General features: G+C 40.0%; 1 protein-coding gene across 3 annotated transcripts in view; it reads left to right on the top strand.

The window, feature by feature from the left end:
• PLAGL1 (PLAG1 like zinc finger 1) overlaps positions 1–19,242 on the top strand; it is an 86,668-nt gene that overhangs the window by 58,225 nt on the left and 9,201 nt on the right. For 2 of the 3 annotated variants that reach the window (XR_012158073.2, XM_073337518.1), the window contains exons 3-7: positions 7,795–7,950; positions 9,276–9,388; positions 11,789–11,938; positions 17,183–17,308; positions 18,243–18,739. Coding sequence is in view for 1 of the 3 variants with exons in the window: in XM_073337518.1 (XP_073193619.1) it covers positions 7,795–7,950; positions 9,276–9,388; positions 11,789–11,938; positions 17,183–17,308; positions 18,243–18,739 (1,042 nt within the window). In the remaining 2 variants the exon portion in view is untranslated. Of the gene's footprint in view, positions 1–7,794; positions 7,951–9,275; positions 9,389–11,788; positions 11,939–15,380; positions 15,465–17,182; positions 17,309–18,242; positions 18,740–19,242 lie in introns of those variants that run through there. The other variant, XR_012158074.2, reaches the window with a different exon arrangement.

Below are 19,242 nucleotides of genomic sequence, written 5' to 3'. Positions count from 1 at the left end.
TTTTGGCAGTGTTTTTCAGTGGTTTGCACAAAACAAAGCCCACAGTCTCTTTTCAAGTACTCCTTTTCTTTTTTCTAGCAGTGGCCTTACAATCTGAAACAAAAGCCACCATTATTCCACTTTAGCTCAGGAAGCCAAACTAGGACCCCAAACACTTTTCCTGGCCTCAGAAGACATACAGATTGTTGGTGATTTATTTTAATGGCTCTAAAGTTAAATCACAAATAGATGGATGCTTTCTTGAAGCCCAGCTATATAGAAATTTCAAATACATAAAACAATGTATAGCAAGAAAAAAAAATCTGTTTTGCAGATAAATTTTGTGGGCTTTTTAAGTGAGGTTAATTTGTATGCCTTTGGAATGAAATGTACTCGATCAGAATCGACCAAAAAAGAAAAAATCAGTTTCAACTATTGGCAGTGTGACTGCACAGCCAAGGGCTAATAACAAAAAAAAGTAACTTTTTGCCCTAAGGAAATAGTTCCCAAATTTGTTGTAGACCCTGAACCACTGCAGTGCTTCAAACCCTAGCTGGTTTCCTAACTTTGCTAAAAATATTTTACATTTATCTATCAATCAAGATTGATGAATCTGGGCAATGTTACCTTTTAAAGAATATTGTTAGGTGATAGCCTTTTGCTGATGTCTCCCCCTTTTCAATTACCAGATACAGTTGCCAATGTGCTGAACTGCCTATAAATCTACTTCCTCATTTAGTCTGATCCAGAGCCCAATGAAGTCAACAGGAATCTTCCTATGGACGTTAGTGGGTTTTGGATCAGGCACATAGAACCCAGATTCAGCAGAACATTTAAACGTATGTAAAGTGCTTTGACAAATGAGGGGCTACCTGTTGTTGGAACTAACAGTGAATACCTGCATATATGCTACCAGTCCCTTTCCTCAGAAAACTTGCTCTCTGTTGCAGTTGCCCTCAATGTCTCCCCAGCACCCCAAGGCTTTCCCTGACCTGAGCTTAGCTGTTGGCCCATGACAGTTGTGACCCACAGAGCCACTGGAGGTCCTTCCTTCCAGCCTTCTCTCCAATCTCACACAGCCTTTTTGACCTCATATGGCATCTTTCCCATCCTCTCTCCTCATCCATCTTTCCTGCTCACTCTGTCATTGGATTACTGCAATTTACTTGATGAAAGGTTTTCCTATAAACTTTATGGAAATAAAACATGGATGACCAACATCATCTTCACATTTGAAGTCAGCCATGAAGAGCTGTGTTTCCTTTGGTTCAGATGTTGGTGGCTATGAAAGGATGGTGGTGGTTATTTTTTTGTCCAGATGGATAGCCAGTGTGTGTTAGAGCTGCTGTGAACTCTTTCCACACTCCCAACCTCAACTCCCCTGGCCCTTCTCTAAGTCCAGGCAGCTCCTGTCACTGAGCCACCACTGCATTGACAGTGGCAATTCTGCAACAGAAAAGCTTCAAAAACAGACTCCCAGGAGAAACTGCTGAGATTGAATTAATATGCAAACTAGATACCATTAACTTGGGTTTGAATAGAGACTGGGAGTGGCTGGGGCATTACACGTATTGAATCTATTTCCCCATGTTAAGTATCCTCACACCTTCTTGTCAACTGTCTAAATGGGCCATCTTGATTTTCACTACAAAAGCTTTTTTCTCCTGCTGATAATAGCTCATCTTAATTAATTAGCCTCTTACAGTTTGTATGGCAACTTCCACCTTCTCGGTATGTGTATATATATCTTCTTACTATATGTTCCATTCTATGCACCCAGTGAAGTGGGCTGTAGCCAACGAAAGCTTATGCTCTAATAAATTTGTTAGTCTCTAAGGTGCCACAAGTACTCCTGTTCTTTTTGCGGATACAGACTAACACAGCTGCTACTCTGAAATCTGAGAGATACCGTATCAAAAAGTATAGCTCTAAAAAGTGTAGTAATGCTGGAATTTGCAGACATTAGTTTTCCCATCAATGCCCTCTCTGACTGGGTCAGTTATATAGCCTTCCAGATGCCATTCCTATGGAATAATGGCAGGGAGGCTCTGAGTATACTCTGTAGAGTACTTCTGACATTGTCAAACATTGTCAGTTGCATTGGCCATACATGATCGTCTGGATGGTTGGAACTAGAAGAACCCATTGCAACTATTTTTTTATATGAAGTACAACTCTGAGCCTCCAATCCTGCATTGAGAACTGCATGGGCAGATCTCTGAATCCACACAGAGCCTTACTACCCTCCCTGGAACTCTGCACAGGTTTCCTTGTAGGATCAGGACCTCACTGCGCAGTTGTGTATACATCTGGGACATGGTACACAAGAGTATGTACTTAACCTCATCTTGCACTAATCTTAGTTCCCAGCAGCACTACTCAGAGTGCTTACAATTAAGCACACATATAAATCTTTGGAGGATATGGGCCTATTTAGCTGTATTCACACAAGCATGGGTGCAAAATTCAGTGGTTCTGTTTCCAGAGCCTTAATCTTCAGATTAAAACAGACAATATATTATCAACACCTTATGTAAAGAGACAGATCCTTTAATGGAAAATGGCAGTGACTACTTATCATAGGTAAATTATTAAATAAGATGAGTTTTAAACAGACTTACAGACACTTGCCACGGTTTTTATTTAATACTGCTCTGATGACTCATTCTTAGATGCAGGAAGGGCAGCATAGGAAAGTGAAAAGAACAGGAGTACTTGTGGCACCTTAGAGATTAACAAATTTATTTGAGCATAAGCTTTCATGAGCTCACTTCATCGGAAACAGATTGACAGAGCCAGAAGAGTACCCAGAAGTTACCTATTACAGGACAGGCTCAACAAAGAAAATAACAGAACACCACTAGCCATCACCTTCAGCCCCCAATTAAAACCTCTCCAGCGCACCATCAAGGATCTACAACCTATCCTGAAGGACGATAGGTTGTAGATCACTCTCACAGATCTTGGGAGACAGGCTAGTCCTTGCTTACAGACAGCCCCCCAACCTGAAGCAAATACTCACCTGCAACCACACACCACACAACAAAACCACTAACTCAGGAACCTATCCTTGCAACAAAGCCCGTTGCCAACTATGTCCACATATCTATTCAGGGGACACCATCGTAGGGCCTAATCACATCAGCCACACTATCAGAGGCTCGTTCACCTGCACATCTACCAATGTGATATCTGCCACCATGTACCAGCAATACCCCTCTGCCATGTACATTGGTCAAACTGGACAGTCTCTACGTAAAAGAATAAATGGACACAAATCAGACGTCAAGAATTATAACATTCAAAAACCAGTCGGAGAACACTTCAATCTCTTTGGTCACTCGATTACAGACCTAAAAGTGGCAAATCTTCAACAAAAAAAATTTCAAAAACAGACTCCAAGGAGAGACTGCTGAATTGGAATTAGTTTGCAAACTGGATACAATTAACTTAGGCTTGAATAAAGACTGGGAGTGGATGTGTCATTACACAAAGTAAAACTATTTCCCCATGTTTATTTCCCCCCCCTCCCCCCACTACTGTTCCTCACACGTTCTTGTCAGCTGCTGGAAATGGCCCAGTGTGTATGGTAACATCCATTGTTTCATGTTCTCTGTGTATATAAATCTCCCCACTGTATTTTCCACTGCATACATCCGATGAAGTGAGCTGTAGCTCACAAACACTTATGCTCAAATAAATTTGTTAGTCTCTAAGGTGCCACAAGTATTCCTTTTCTTTTTGCAGATACAGACTAACACGGCTGCTACTCTGAAACCTGTCATAGGAAAGTGAGAGAGGCAAGAAGAGGCTTTCAGTGATGTTGTAAAACTAAGTTATTTATCTGGTTTTGTTTATGGTTTTTTTCCCCCCTTCCCAGTGCTTTAATATCCATTCAAAGTTTTTAACCTGTCTCATGCTGAGTTACCACTTCTTACCCCACCCCTCCCCAACTACAGTTATTTGGTTGTCCAAATAGTGGCTTCCTAATTCATTGTTAGGTCACTGAAATCTTTTTTTTTTTTTTTTTAGGCCATCATTTTCAAGTCTAGTGTCCAAGGATAGGCCTCAAAGTCCATACTTGGGCACCTGAATAAAAATGGCCTAATTTCACTGTTGATAACACTTGTGATTTTTAATCATGAGTCTCATGATTTTTGGTAATTTTTCTGTAGCTCCAGCTTTTGGAATAATTGAATATGTGAGAATTTCAGCTTTCATTTAAAATACAAAACAAAAGTAGGTTTCTAGCTCTCAATAATGCCAAAACTAACTGGAAAACATGAACCTTGAAAGTTTAAACATCATGATGGAAATTAAAAAAGATCCTAATCTGTTATTTATTAAAGTCTAATGATTTTTTTTAGCCAGTCATGGTTTGAGTTTTTGAATGCTTGGGATTGGCAATACTGTAAATTTCAGAGATATTGAACTCCCACAATTGCCACTGAAATAAATTGGAGTTTTGGGGACTTAGAACCTCAAAGAAGTCAGGACATTTTTATTTAGGTGCTTAAATATGAATTTTGGCCTAAGCTTTCCATTTTAGTTAGTTATTGGGCCTGATTCTGCTTTTGAAGGCATGTGTGGTTCCATTTGATTTGAAAAGGAACTATGTAGGAATTAGCAGAGGGCAGAATTTGATTGATTTCAAAATTATGTAATTACTTTGGAGTTTTTATTTAATACTGCATATATTATAGACACATCCTCCTCAGAAGTCTGATAAAGCTAGTATTCTAAGTGTTAAAGAAATGAAATAGGCTGTAATTTAAAAAGCTAAAATCTCAAATATTAATGAAGTTCAGATTTGGGCAGAACCTGCATAGGATTTAAAAATCTCTTTTGACACATAGCCAAGATGCACTGGAATTTTTAACTATGCAAGTGCTCATTTTTATTGTACAATTCAGCATCTTAAAATATTCTGATTCCTTCCCACCATCTCGGAATGTACTTTCACCGTTGGTATGCAGAATTCTCTACTGAGCACAGCTGCATAGTCCACCAGCATAGTTAAGTTGGAAGTTAACCAAATCAGAAAAACTTGTGTAGAGTTTAACTAATCTCTTGGAACTGGTTTGTTTATAACACTGATAGGTGATTTGTAATGCATATAGAAAGTGAGTATCTGGAAAATTTGAACAAAAGGTCATAGCTTGTTTTCCTGATCTTCTTGAACAACATATTATAGCACTTTCATGTTAACTATACCCTTTAAAGGGACTATATTAAATATTGGTAAACAAAGTGATTTTAAAATTGAAAAGTTTAAGGTTTGAGTATAACTGCCTGAAGTGAGCTGTAGCTCATGAGAGCTCATGCTCAAATAAATTGGTTAGTCTCTAAGGTGCCACACGTACTCCTTTTCTTTTTGCGAATACAGACTAACACGGCTGTTACTCTGAAACCTGCCTAAATACTGTTGATCGGTCTTTTAAAATGGACTGAAATGAAAGGTTCATGTAGCAGGATTTGTTTTAAAGATAATGCTGTCTGGGAAAAAAAGAGAGTGAAAATAGTCTCTTGTGGTGCATAAGAACACAGGCCTTATACAGATTTGATCATTCATCCGTGTGCCTCTTGTAGCTCCTTAAAAAAGGACAGTTTTATTCATTGTAAGAATAGTTCTCACCTGAATTCTAGAGACCGTGGCAGTAAGCTTGTTTCTATGGTATTAACTAAGTGCCCATTTCTAAAGTGGTTCACAGGCTTTCAGCCACACATTTCTTGCTGATCTTGACATGAGTTAGAGCTTAACAGCTACACGCTGCACTGAAAATTTGATTTACACTCATTAGTATAAAATATTAAACATGGACCTCACTTACAAATCTCAGCACTTGGAGAAACTAATTGTTTTTCATATCAAACTGTATTTATGTTCTAGAATAACAGATTTATCTTTTTCATTATGTCTCTCTGATGAAGTGAGCTGTAGCTCACGAAAGCTCATGCTCAAATAAATTGGTTAGTCTCTAAGGTGCCACAAGTCCTCCTTTTCTTTTTGCGAATACAGACTAACACGGCTGTTACTCTGAAACCATAAACAAAGGCAGACAAGTGCTAAACTGATCTAAATAAATGTCTTGATTAATCTGCTTTGATTTTTTGATGGCAGTTGCCTGTTTCTAATGCGGTTCAGTACTCAAAATACCCAATCTTTTGAGGGACATATGTTCCAAAGTACCCCCAGAATCTTTTCTAAACCACTTTAGTCTAACTGTAATTTTATAGTCCAAAAAAAAGGATGTTTTCTTGAATTACATGCCAAAATATTCTAGCAACACTATGCAGTAAGCCACCCTAAACAGGGGAAACAATCATATCCATAAAGGTACAGACATAAAAAATCCAAAAATAGCACAACATTTTCCAAAGTAGTTTGATTTAATTAGTTCTCATTTTATGTATGTTTTTTGTGAGAGGTCAGGGGGACACGTGCAGCTGTATTATGTTAGTATGCAGTATAACTATTTTGTGCTAAGATCGATCAAGCCAAGCAAGTGATCAGGCTGGGTCCTGAAGCCAAGTGCTTCAGGGCAATTTGTTGGTGATGCAGCAGGCAGCACATTTTCTTCTTAGTCTTGATCGAAAGAGCCAGCAGGGTGAAGAATCCTTACATGCACACATAGGTTGGGCACGTAAGTGGATGGATGAAATTCTTTCCCAGTTTTTCGATGCAGCTGCTAATGCAGAGAAAATGTATTTGTGATGAGATAGGACCCTGCAGCATTAGTCTTTAGAGCTTGGGACAGAGATCCCCAAAGTGTGGCACGAAGGACCATCAGGGAGGCACCGTAGGGCCCCGGCAAGCCCCCATGGGGTTGGGGAAGGAGCTCCACACAGCCCCACCCTGCCCCCTGCTCTGATCCGTTCCAGCCCCCAGCCGCATCCCGGGCTCCTGGCCTCATGTGCGCCTCTCCCCGTCCCCAGCGTCAGCCGCGGCTCCATTCCCAACCCGGGGGTGAGGCTGGGGGCAAGGTCAAGAGTGGAGTCGCACCTGGCCACAGGGCCGGATTGCTAGCCCCCACCACAGCCCAGTTGTGGCTCCAGCCACAACCCTGGCTGCGGCTCTGGCCCCAGATCCACCTCCAGCTGCAGCCCCAGCCAGGGCCCCCTTAACCCTGTCCGCATTCTGCCCCCAAAGCCATGGCCCCACTCCTGGCCCAGGCTCAGGGGCGGTGGGGGGCATGGACCTCAAAAGTTTGGGGACCACTGGGTTAGGAGCAGTGCTGGCCTGTGCTCCTTTTGCATGAGATCAGGTAGAGGAAGTGTTGCACGGATTCGCAAGCTTTCCCTTCCCTGCTTTGGCATATGAAGGTGTGTCTACACAGCAATAAAAAACAACCTTGTCATCTGATTTCAGCTTGTGGTCCCAGAACCTGGGCTCCAGCCTGAGCCTGAACATTGACACTGCAATTTTATAACCTCAAAGCCCGAACCTGAGTCAGCTGGCATGGCCAGCCACGGGTGTTTTATTGTAGTGTAGACATACGCTGAGAGTTAAAGGAGGGGTTAGATGTGACAAGTTTCATGGTAGCAGAAAATTGTTGGGCAAATTCTATGTCCATGGAAATGTAGAAATTGTTTTGTGGTACGTCTCTCCTGAGGTGGCTGCATTTCATTTGAGGGTGAAGTGGGCCCTGTATTTTGCTAGTGTATCAGTTTAAGTTTGCAAAGGGCTTTGGGATCCTCCAGTATGAACAGTGCTATAAGGTGTTATTTTGCAGTCTCCTTTTCATTCCCAACTTCTTGGGAATAGTGGGATAGTACATTACTTTTGTAATTGGGAACTTTCTTCTTGGCTTATAGGGTGTGAGGACTGCAGCAAAAGCCTTATAGGAGAATGTAAACTCCATGGACCACTCATCAGGGTTAAAGACAGGGTTATTCCCAGTCGAGCCCGCCTTACCCTACCTCACTACCTCACTTTGCGAGTGCTGGAGCTGCGAGCTGGGAACCAACAGAGTAAGTATCGGAGCTCTTTCAGCTATGGCTTGGGAAAGAAGCGACGAAAAGGTACCAACACGGCTTGTTTTCATAAGTAACTTAGAGGTGGCATTTTGTTCAAATAGTTCTAAACAGCCTATCTTAGCTGGGCTCAACAGAAAATTAAGTCCCAGAACCTGCCACTGATGGAGACGGAGGGGCAGACAGGCCAAACCTGAGCAGTGCTGTGATCCTGTGCACCTGGTGAGAATGTCTCTTGGTTTGGGGGCCTCATCAAATGTATTTCTACAACCATTTCCAAGTTTTCATGGATTTTATTCAAATTCATGATTTATGACCTCCATGACAAAATTGTAGCCCTTTCTATAGGTACCTCAGTTAATTGTGACATAGGCGTGCAAAGGGGGAAAGAGATGAAAGAAACAAAATTCAGAGGGCATATGAAGGTTCAGTACAATTCACCTTTTCAGAATCTGAAGTCAGCATTGTAGAAAGATTGTATTGTTTCTTTCAGGCAACAAGGTAGTTTGTTGGAGTTTGGAGAGAGAGGGGGAATTAGAAATTCCTTGCTAATTTACAGCTATTCCCCAATGATTGTTATATAACTCTAATTCTGCCTCGCTAGTACTGCAGAATATGAAGGTCTTCTGTGCAGTACTATCAATCTTAATATGCGGGAATAATGGAACATGTAAGATAGCTTACTTTGTACTTCCTTAGCTATACACACTGATTGACAAAGCTGTCCTCTCCAGCAAACATGCCAAGGTGCAGAACCGTGGGGAAGGAATATTTAGCAGCTTACAATAGCCCTGCTGACACTCACGTCATTCTGACTGTTCCATACTTCTAGCCCCACGGTTTAATATGGAAAATTGGCAATTTATCATGAATTAGACTCATTGGGTAAACTTTCCAAAACCACCCAAGTCCCATTTTAAAAAGTGACTTTGAAAATTTTACCCATTAGAGCTGTGGTTCTCAAACTTTTGTATTGGTGACCCCTTTCTCACAGAAAGCCTCTGAGTGTGACCCCCTTTATAAATTCAAAACTTTATTAAAAATATTAAAAATGCTGGAGGTAGTGATGTTTTGGGGTGGAGGCTGACAGCTCGAGGGCCCCCCTGTAATAACCTTGTGATCCCCTGAGGGGTCACAACCCCCCGTTTGAGAACCCCCGCATTAGAGGTACTTGCCTGATTTATTGCTCAGCCTGAGTCTAGGAGAAGAATTCTATGTGAGCATCCTATTTTACACTTGTTCATTTCCCTCAGTTGAAGCTATTTGGGATTTAGATCATGATGTGCATATTCTTCTTAAACTGGTCTTATTTTTATTCACAGTCCTTGGAGTATTTGCTAAGAAAGTTATACAGAAGAGAACACAGTTTGGTCCTTATGTTGGGAAACTATCTACAAAACTTACCCACTATGATGACAACAGGCTAGTTCTACAGGTAATGAACTCAGAGGTTCAGCTGGGCTTTGGAGGATTTTCTTTGCTGGGTTTCAAGCTATTGCAGGAGGGCTTGTAATATTTCAATTTTTTATTTATTTCTTTTTTAAGTGGCATAAGCATCTCTCTTTTTCCTATTCAAGTTTCATAGGCAAGAGTATTCATACTGCACATGCAGTCATGTCCAAAGTTTCATGGTTTTCAGGTAAGTGTAACTTTAATTGGACAACTGGTTTTCCAATTCTGATCTAATGATGCATAATCTGATACAAACATAATATATGATGCAGACCAATTTGATCCTCTAGTGTAATGCTGAGGTGCTGGCTTGTATTTGCCCCATCTAGAATTTGTCCAATCTATTTTTAAAATGGCTATAGCCAGGGTTTTCTACTAGTTCCTTGGGAGTGTTATTCCTCAGTCATTGCTGTTAGGAAATTTTTCCAGAAGGTAGGAGAGAACAGGCAGAGCTTTGGCAAAATCTGTCCTTTTATATTTTCACTAACTGGTAATCCAGGCACCATTTGACTTTATATAAAAAAAACAACCCACTCTCACCAAAGATTAATCTTTTTCTGTGGGTGAGTCAGCAATAGTGGCAGCAACTGGTTAAAGCACCTGTTCAGTGAGGAAAACAGAATAAAAGGGGGCAAATATTTTTGAACGTAAACCACAAGACACACAACCTTTGCCACATTGCTTATATCATTTGTTGTTGTCTTGTCTATTTTGGTTGTACGCTATTTAGCCATGTCTTCCTATGAGTTTGTAGAGTGCCCAGCACAATGATGAGAGCTTTTGGGCACTTCCACAATGCAAATAAATAATATGCATCTTAAAGTTGTATCTAGGTATACCTCATGTACCATCCTAATTACGCACACCTTTATTTAAATTTTAACAATACTTGTTAGTTATTTGCCTTGATTCCCTTCTGGATTACACTATCCCCTGCTAGCCTAGCCATCTGCCTAGGGAAGGGTTGCATTGGCATAGGACATTTGCTACCCCCACAGGCCCATAGACAACCAGTGCAGCCCTGAAAGTGACCAACAATAGCTGATACAATGCACCCGGTAGGAACCCCACTAACAAAGGCTGCCTATAGACCTCTGCCAGCAAGTTAAAGCTGTCCTCCGATGGAATCCCTTTGGGAGGTTGACAGTGCAAACATCTGCCCACCTCTGCCCCCGCTCCAGATACAGCAACCTGTACTGGGGCCGAGAGTATAATTTATAACAACTATGCCAGTATGAGTGAATCAAACACTTGCTAGTTTCCTCCTCTTAGCTGTCTTTTAACCAAGCTTTACACAATTCCCCCTGCCCCTTCCTCTGTCAATCCCTCTATCCCCTTAATTATCTTAAGATTTATATTCTAAATGGCTGATGAGTTACCTCACGAGATAGAGAGCATAAGGGCATAAGACTTTACGCTGAATTTCTTCTAGCACAACAGCAGGAGTTTTGTCTTCTGTCTGCCAGAATCCTGAGTGTGACTGAGACCAGCATTTATGCAGCAGAAATGTATTTTCATCAGCAACGGCAGTGTTAGATGGAAAGCTCCCAAAGGCGATGGAAAGGCAGGGTGTTCCACATAATTGCTTCTTAACTCTCAAGAGCTTTCAAATGACCAGTGGAGCCGATAAATGGCATATTTGTGTATGTAGTATCAACATACTGGCTGTGGACATACCACTACAGCAAGACAATCCATCTTTCAGTGTATGTCACTGAAGGGTGACATCCTGGCAGCAGGTCTGAAGCCTCTTGCCCAACACATTCCTTTCTTTTTCCAACTAAAAGGAATAAAGTGAAGCTGAGAGAATGAGAGACTTTCCAGGCATTGTCATTCATTAGTATGACTTCCTTATTGTTATGGGAATACAGCATGTGGTCAGTCAAGAGGGATGAATGTTGAAATAAATAGCAATATACTGGATGTTATCCCATTAGACTTATGTGAATTATATTATTTTTCCATGCAAAACAAAACTTCAGTACAGCATTTAAGATTGAGATATCAAGCACTTTGGAAATGCATTACAGTTCAAAGCTTATCTTTCTCCCTGTCTGCTTGTGCTTAAACCTTAAAATATTATCTTTCTAAAATTATTTGTCAAGTAATAGAACCTGTAATTACAGATTTCAAACAAATACCTGGTTACTTCTATGCCTGGGCCCCTCAGAAATTGTACAGTCTTAACCTTTTTTTCCCCCCCACCCCAGTTGGCTCATTTAAAAATCACTTATTTTGTTTTTAAAAACATCTTTGTATGAAAAAAATATATAAAAAGCATTGTCCCTGACTCAGATTCAACAAAAAACAGGTTAGTGTGTTCCTTTCCACAGCTCTGTTATAACTCGTGCCTTCTCCCATACCCTCACTCCTTTTTCTTCAGGTATTGAAAGATGATGGAAAGTACTTTCTGGATGCTCCCAATGAAGACACTGGTAACTGGATGATGTTTGTCCGACTCGCCCGGAACCAGGAAGAACAGACCCTTGTAGCCTATCAGTACGCTGGAGAAGTCTACTTCACAACTGTTAAGGTAGTTAAGGCTGCACCACCTCACATTACTACCATTCAAATGATAGTTTACTGTAACCAAAAACTCAGGAGACTAGCTCACCTCATTACAGATGAGAGGCTGATTATACTTAAGTAACCTCCTCTCCATTACACACCCCTCTTCATAACATTAATGTACAATCGAACAGGCCGCTTTCTGACTAGACTTAATGTGTTATGGAATCTGCTGCAAGGGATAGGAAAGAAAATGATAGATAGTGGTGGTAAAAACAACTCAAATAGCATAATTGTAGTTTAAGCATGGATGTTATAAAAATATTTTTCAAATCTGAATTGGTTTGTGATGAGCTTGCTCTAGCAGTATTACATCCAGCACAGCTTTGTTCGGGAAAGGACAAACACTACCTTTCTTTTCTTAGTTATATAATGAAACAACTTGTGGGAGACCAGTTGCTCAGAAACTGGATACTAAACAGAAAACTTTGAAAGCTCTACAATACTGAATACTATACTCAAGAACAGTGATTTAGTTGGAGACTTACTTTTCAGAATTTCTAGCACTGTGATCCTGTTGCAAGGTGACCAGTTTCTGAGAGAAACTCTGAAAATGAAATGTAGCACCTTGCTTCTTGGCTTTGTTTCTTGTTTTGACCACTATAAAATGGATCCTAAGACTACAGCAGCTGTACATCTTAGTTTATTATAAGACTGCAATTTTATTCTCTTGCCGTCTCACAAATAAGATTTTCTAGTAATGGAGTAAATGTGACATTTTTCTTGTTTCGCATTTTTTATTAACTATATTTTACTTGAGCTACTGTATATCATGTCTAAAGATGGCATACTTTAGAGGCCTAAGAGTCAGGAACTCACAATATCTAATACCAACTCTGCCCCAAATTTTCTGTGTGACTTTAGGCAAGTTATTTAACTAATTTATCTCGGTTTCTCTATCTGTAAAATGGGATTAATACTTACCTACTTCACAAGAGTGTTAAAAGCACTTTACAAGCATTAACTAATTCTTGCAAGATATACAGTGCTATGGAAGTATTACTGGTATTTGGCTACGTAAGAACGTTAGTGTAAAAAGGGACAGGTGATAACATGTAAGATTGTCACATTGTCTTGTAGAGGTGAATAATAGTTCTGTGTTCAGAATTCTGGAGCAATCCACAGTACTTTTGTGATTTTATACAAAATAAGATTACATCTATGCCATACAAGTAAAAACCAGTAGTATTACCATGATTTGGAAAGCACAAACAAATGCTTTTTAGGGCTGTCAAGCGATTAAAAAAATTAATCGCACTGTTAAACAATAATAGAATAGCACTTATTTAAACATTTTTGGATGTTTTCTACATGTTCAAAAATATTGATTTCAGTTACAACACAGAATACAAAGTATACAGTGCTCACTTTATATTTATTTGATCACAAATATTTGCACTGTAAAAAACCAAAGGAATAGTATATATCAATTCACCTAATACAAGTACTGTAGTGCAATCTCTTTATCATGCAAGTTGAACTTACAAATGTAGAATTATGTACAAAAAATATCTGAATTCAAAAATAAAATGTAAAACTTTAGAGCCTACAAGTCTACTCAGTCCTACTTCACCCAATCGCTCAGACAAAGAAGTTTGGTTACAATTTGCAGGAGATAATGCTGCCCAGGTCTTGTTTATAACGTCACCTGAAAGTGAGAACAGGCATTCACGTGACACTGTTGTAGCCGGCATAGCAAGATATATTTATGTGCCAGATGCGCTAAAGATTCATATGTCCCTTCATGCTTTAACCTCCATACCAGAAGACATGCATTCATGCTGATGACAGGTTCTGCTCAATAACCATCAAAGCAAAGCAGACCGCTGCATGTTCATTTTCATCATCTTAGTCAGATGCCACCACCAGAAGGTTGATTTTCTTTTTTGGTGGTTCGGATTCTGTAGTTTCCGCATCAGAGCGTTGCTCTTTTAATACATCCTCCACACCTCATCCCTCTCAGATTTTGGAAGGCACTTCAGATTCTTAAACCTTGCGTCGAGTGCTGTATCTTGCCGTAGAAATCTCACATTGGTACCTTCTTTGCGTTTTGTCAAATCTGCAGTGAAAGTGTTCTTAAAACAAACATGTTGGGTCATCATCCAAGGCTGCTATAAAATGAAATATATGGCAGAATGCAGGTAAAACAAAATAGGAGACATACAATTGTCCCCCAAGGAGTTCAGTCACAAATTTAATTGATGCATTATTTTTTTTAACAAGCATCATCAGCATGTCCTCTAAAATGGTGGTTGAAGCACGAAGGGGAATATGAATGTTTAGCACATCTGGCACGTAGATACCTTGCAACATTGGCTACAGAAGTGCCATGCGAACGCCTGGTCTCACTTTCAGGTGACATTGTAAATAAGAAGCAGTCAGTAATATCTCCTGTAAATGTAAACAAACTTGTTTGTCTTAACAAGGAGGAGGACTGAGTGGACTTGTGGGCTCTAAAGTTTTACATTGATTTGGAGTGCAGTTATATAACAAAGTAAATCTACATTTGTAAGTCACACTATGATAAAGAGATTGCACTGAAGTACTTTATGAGGTGAATGAGAAATACTATCTTATTTTTACAGTGCAAATATTTGTAATAAAATAATATAAAGTGAGCACTGTACACTTTGTATTCTGTGTTGTAATAGAAATCAATATATTTGAAAATGTAGAAAAACACCCAAAAATCTTAAATAAATTTCAACTGGTATTCTATTGTTTAACAGTGCAATTCTTCGTGATTTTTTTTAGTTAATTGCATCAGTTAACTATGATTAATCGACAACCTTGAAGGAAAAGCATTAGGGCTGTGATAATGAATTAGTCAATCTATATTTAGGGTGACCAGACAGCAAATGTGAAAAATCGGGATGAGAGCCTATATAAGAAAAAGACCCAAAAATCAGGACTGTCCCTATAAAATCGGGATATCTGGTCACCGTATCTATATTTTCTTGCATAATTTATATGTTACAGGCCAAACTCTTTGCAGGTGTCAACGAGTGCTGCTCTATGGACTTCAATGGAGCAGCACTCATTTACTCCAGCAGAAAATTTGGCCACACACATCTAATTTGAAGAAGGTGGTATGGTGGATTGAGTCTTACCAGCCTAGCTCTACTCTGCATCATACGAGAGGCTGGTTCAATAGTGACCTTGCTCCTCTCACTTCTGAGGAAAAGCATTGCTCACTGTATTGTGGGAGTGTGATGAACTGTCCTGGAGGAGAGAAAGGGCCACTTGCTACACTAAAGCACATCCTGCTGTTTACTTCACAGAGTAGCCATGGAGTTGGTCACAGAGAAAGCTATTTCCTACAGGTAGGAGAAAGAACACCATAAATAACGTCTGTTAAGAGTGGTAAAAAGTGGTGACACCTCCCCTCCCCTTTATAATACAGAGATGAAGATCCTTAAGATTCAGTTTGGAACAAAGAAAGGAAACTGCAATGAGACAAATCTGCTGCTACGAAATGTGTATATGTACATGTATGTATGTAATTTTTGTTTAAGTGACTTATTTAGCTCTCATTTGCCTATTGAGTGACTAGAGAACACAGAGAATTTGGTGAAATACCACCACGAATGACAAATCGCTACAACACATTTTTAAAACAAAAATCCTACAGCATACAAGCGAATAAGCATCATCCATGATCAAAGTCCATCTGACCACTTAAGAATTTGTGTGTATTACCACATCATTCCCATGTCTAACACTGATGCTAGGAAAGAACAAAAATATTGATGTAAAGAAGTCACACGTAGCACAAGACCCAGCCATCAATCTTCTTTGCTGTTTCCTCCACAGAGCATGGAAATTATATAAAAGAGTGAAATGCTAATGTATTTACTGCTGCTCACTCTGTATTTTTCTGTAATTTATCATATCTTTAGCCAATAATAATGCATAGTATTTACCTTGGTCTTAACCTCAATGACTTTTGTTAAGTTTCCTCCTCCCGGTCTTTAAGAATTGTACAAATAAATAACTGATTTTTCAACTCACACTGAATAGTAGTTTAAAAAAAAAAAGTTGAATTTTGAAACTAGGCTGTAAACCAAGGTGCTTAGGGTAGCCCACCTTGAAAATGCCAAGGTCAGGGCAGGCTGCTAAAAGGAGAGCAGATTATCCCTAAACTGTGCTTCTGCCCCCCACACTGGTTATCAAGAAGCTAAAAAAAAATAAAAAACGTCACCCAGCTCCTTTTATTGAATTCTAGTCTCTGGCTCCCAAACAGCAAATAGGTCCAGTAAAGTGAAAAGTTATTTAAAACTCTAGTCACTAAGCAAAATGTTCTTCTGATCCCGCAAAGGGCCACCAATATAACATAATATTAGGTTGGAACTTATACAACACTGCCAGCCAATCCTTTAGTATCTAAAACCAAAGGTTTATTAGAAAAGGATGAGAAGAGTCGTTAAATGGTGAAAGCAATTATATACATACATCATATATCAGGTTCTTAGCAGAACTGGTGACTTTGCCGGCTTGTAGAGTCCCTCTGGAACACATCCAAAGCTTGGATGGGTCTATCAGTCCTTTGTTCAAAGCTTCAGTTTGCAGAGAAATTACTCCAGAGGTGAGAAGCAGGATTGAAGACAAAATGGAGAAGATGCAGCTGCCTTTCAATATCCTTTGCCATGTGGCCTGTACATCTTCTGTCCCAAACCCAAGCTCATGGGCGTGGAAGAGCTCTTGTAATCCCCTGTCCACAACATGTCCCTCATGTCTTGCTGACTCATAGGCATAGCTCCTGGCTTCTCTAAATGGGTTCATTGTAGAGTTGATTGCCCTTGATTGGCCATCCAATAGGTTAGATGGTCCCAGACAGATCAGCCTCAGCAATGTCATCCAGAAACACAGCACGGGTTGGAGATGCAGATATATCATACATATTTGTAACTTACAAATTAAAAAAACAAGGTCATCATACTTAGCAAATCAGAACTTTTCCACTGATACCTTACATGGTGCATCTTGTAAGATTCATTGCAATTTTATAATATTGGTATCAATAATATTATAAATGGTCACCCATATTCCATACAGCATCACATAAGCTATCAATGGTTTAAGCAGATATGAAGAAAACAGTTGCTGTAAAGGTAACAACTAGACTATCACCTGTTTTAAATAAGATGTAAAAGTTTCCTATAGAAACAGACAATACAAGTAAACACTGGGGATTTTTTTCCATTCACAGCCAATTGAACCCTACACAGAATTAAAAGTGTGGTATGCTGCAGATTACGCCAAGTTTATGGAAGCTTCTGCAGTTGTCATCAAAGAAGAGTCTGATAGCTGTGCTTTATCACCAGTTTTAACAACAGTAAGTGTCCAAGGATTGCATCCAAGCCAACACCTGGCCTTATCTCAGAAAACTTACCTGCTCACCTTGCCTCAGTTCACATGACTGAAAATGATAGTCAACTAGTCTAACGTTGAATTAACAGTTTCAATCAAATAGCAAAAGAAAAAAGTATTACCTGGAGCTCTATTACTTTCTGTACGGTACTTGTACTCTACACAGAGCACGATACAGTGTTGGCATGTAAAGGTAAACTTTGGAAAGGCTAACATGCTGGCACGTATTCTTGGGAAACTGAGTACACCAATCCTTAAGGTTGTCCTCTCACCCATTCACTGCTCTAGCTTATGTCCTAACTCTTTGTCATACATGTGCTGCATGTTACAGCCTGTCTCCCACCACCCAGTGTTAAAGCACAAAAGCTTTTACATCTCATTATTTTCTTTGTTCTCCATGTCTCTATGGAGAGAGAGAGAGAGATACATACTCTGCATTGTTGGCAAAATAATCCCACAGGCCCATGGTTTCTGTATAGCTGCAGTACTGCAGAATGCTCTCAGTGTAAAATTAAGTGAAAAACTTGACTCAGTCTTAACTATGGAACTGTGACTGTGCTTGTTCTTATTATGGAAGCGCAAGAGACACTGAAATTTACTATGCAGAGAAAAAAAAATCACCCAAGGCTCAATGAGAACTAGAATAGCAACAAACACCAGACAACAACATGGAAATAATCATTTACCCAATCATTTGTTTTCATGCTTGTACACAGCTAAGATTACTACGTCTCCAACTGAACACCAGTTTGGGTGGCACAGTTACGAGCTGTGCCTGTCACCAAGGGAAGCGAGAGGCCTTGGGAAGACTAAAGACGACATAGGGCTGGTGAGAAGAATGTGACCTCTCTCTCTTTGTAATGGTTAATCTGAGGGAACTGTTTCTGTTCTCATTGCAGAGAGAGCGTGCCGACGCCTGGATATGCTCCAATTGTAGTAACGTTTTTGGGACTTTAGCTCTGCTGGAATCTCACCAATGCACCAGTAAAGACAAAGCACTTCTCACCAGCTTCAGAGCAGCAAATAAATTAGAACCTCTAAAAGCCAAGGGCAAAACCAAAGGCAAACTGAGTGAAACTGGCTTGGGCACAAGCATTGTCCAGTGCTATGGGGCCATTTCCTGTTCCCCTAGTGCAAAGTCTACCTGTGCCACCTCAGGAAGTGTTTGCGATTCCATTGTGAGGTTTGTGCCTACATGGAGAAATGATCAGTCTTCACTACCAAAGGAAAGAGAAGTGAAGCAGCCAGACAGTTATCACTGCCGACTCTGCGGGAAGATATTTGTTTCTGTTGAAAAGCTCACAGCCCACACTTACACTCACACAGGAGAGCGTCCCTACAGGTGTTCCCAGCCAGGATGCATGAAAGCTTTCATTTCCAAATATAAACTGATAAGGTACAGCTCCTGAAGGGATAGCAGCCCTTCCCAGTGGGAGTGTGGGGAGGAAAAGAGGTCTTTTCTTGGCACTAGTGACATCTACTCGCCAAACTCCATTGGTCACATTTCTATACAGGATGTTAAGATTTAAATAAATGCTGTTCAAGGTGCATGAAAAAACACAGATTCACTGCCATGTGTTGCTTACAACTATCCATTCTGAGCCCCAAGTAGGTGGGCTTATATGTGACTCCTTTCTTTTAAGGAACTTGAGCACTTCACAAACATTAAATTGATTACGTCTCACCTCACTTTTGAGAGTAAGTGTTATACCCCTTTTACAGATGAGAGAACAGGCACAGGGAGGATGAATGAGTTTTCCCATTGTATTCCAACGAGTCAGTGGCAGGACAATAGGTATGCCAACTCCCAGTCCTTTGTTGTAGCCACTAGCTATTCTCTGCCTCTCAAGTACAATTTATAATTGCTATTCAAAAAGGTGTTTTTTGCAGTAATGTTAA

This window comes from Lepidochelys kempii, chromosome 3 (assembly GCF_965140285.1).
Source record: "Lepidochelys kempii isolate rLepKem1 chromosome 3, rLepKem1.hap1, whole genome shotgun sequence".
NCBI lineage: Eukaryota > Metazoa > Chordata > Testudines > Cheloniidae > Lepidochelys > Lepidochelys kempii.
Note: the sequence above shows the minus strand (reverse complement) of the source record. Positions and strands in the feature narration are given on the sequence as shown.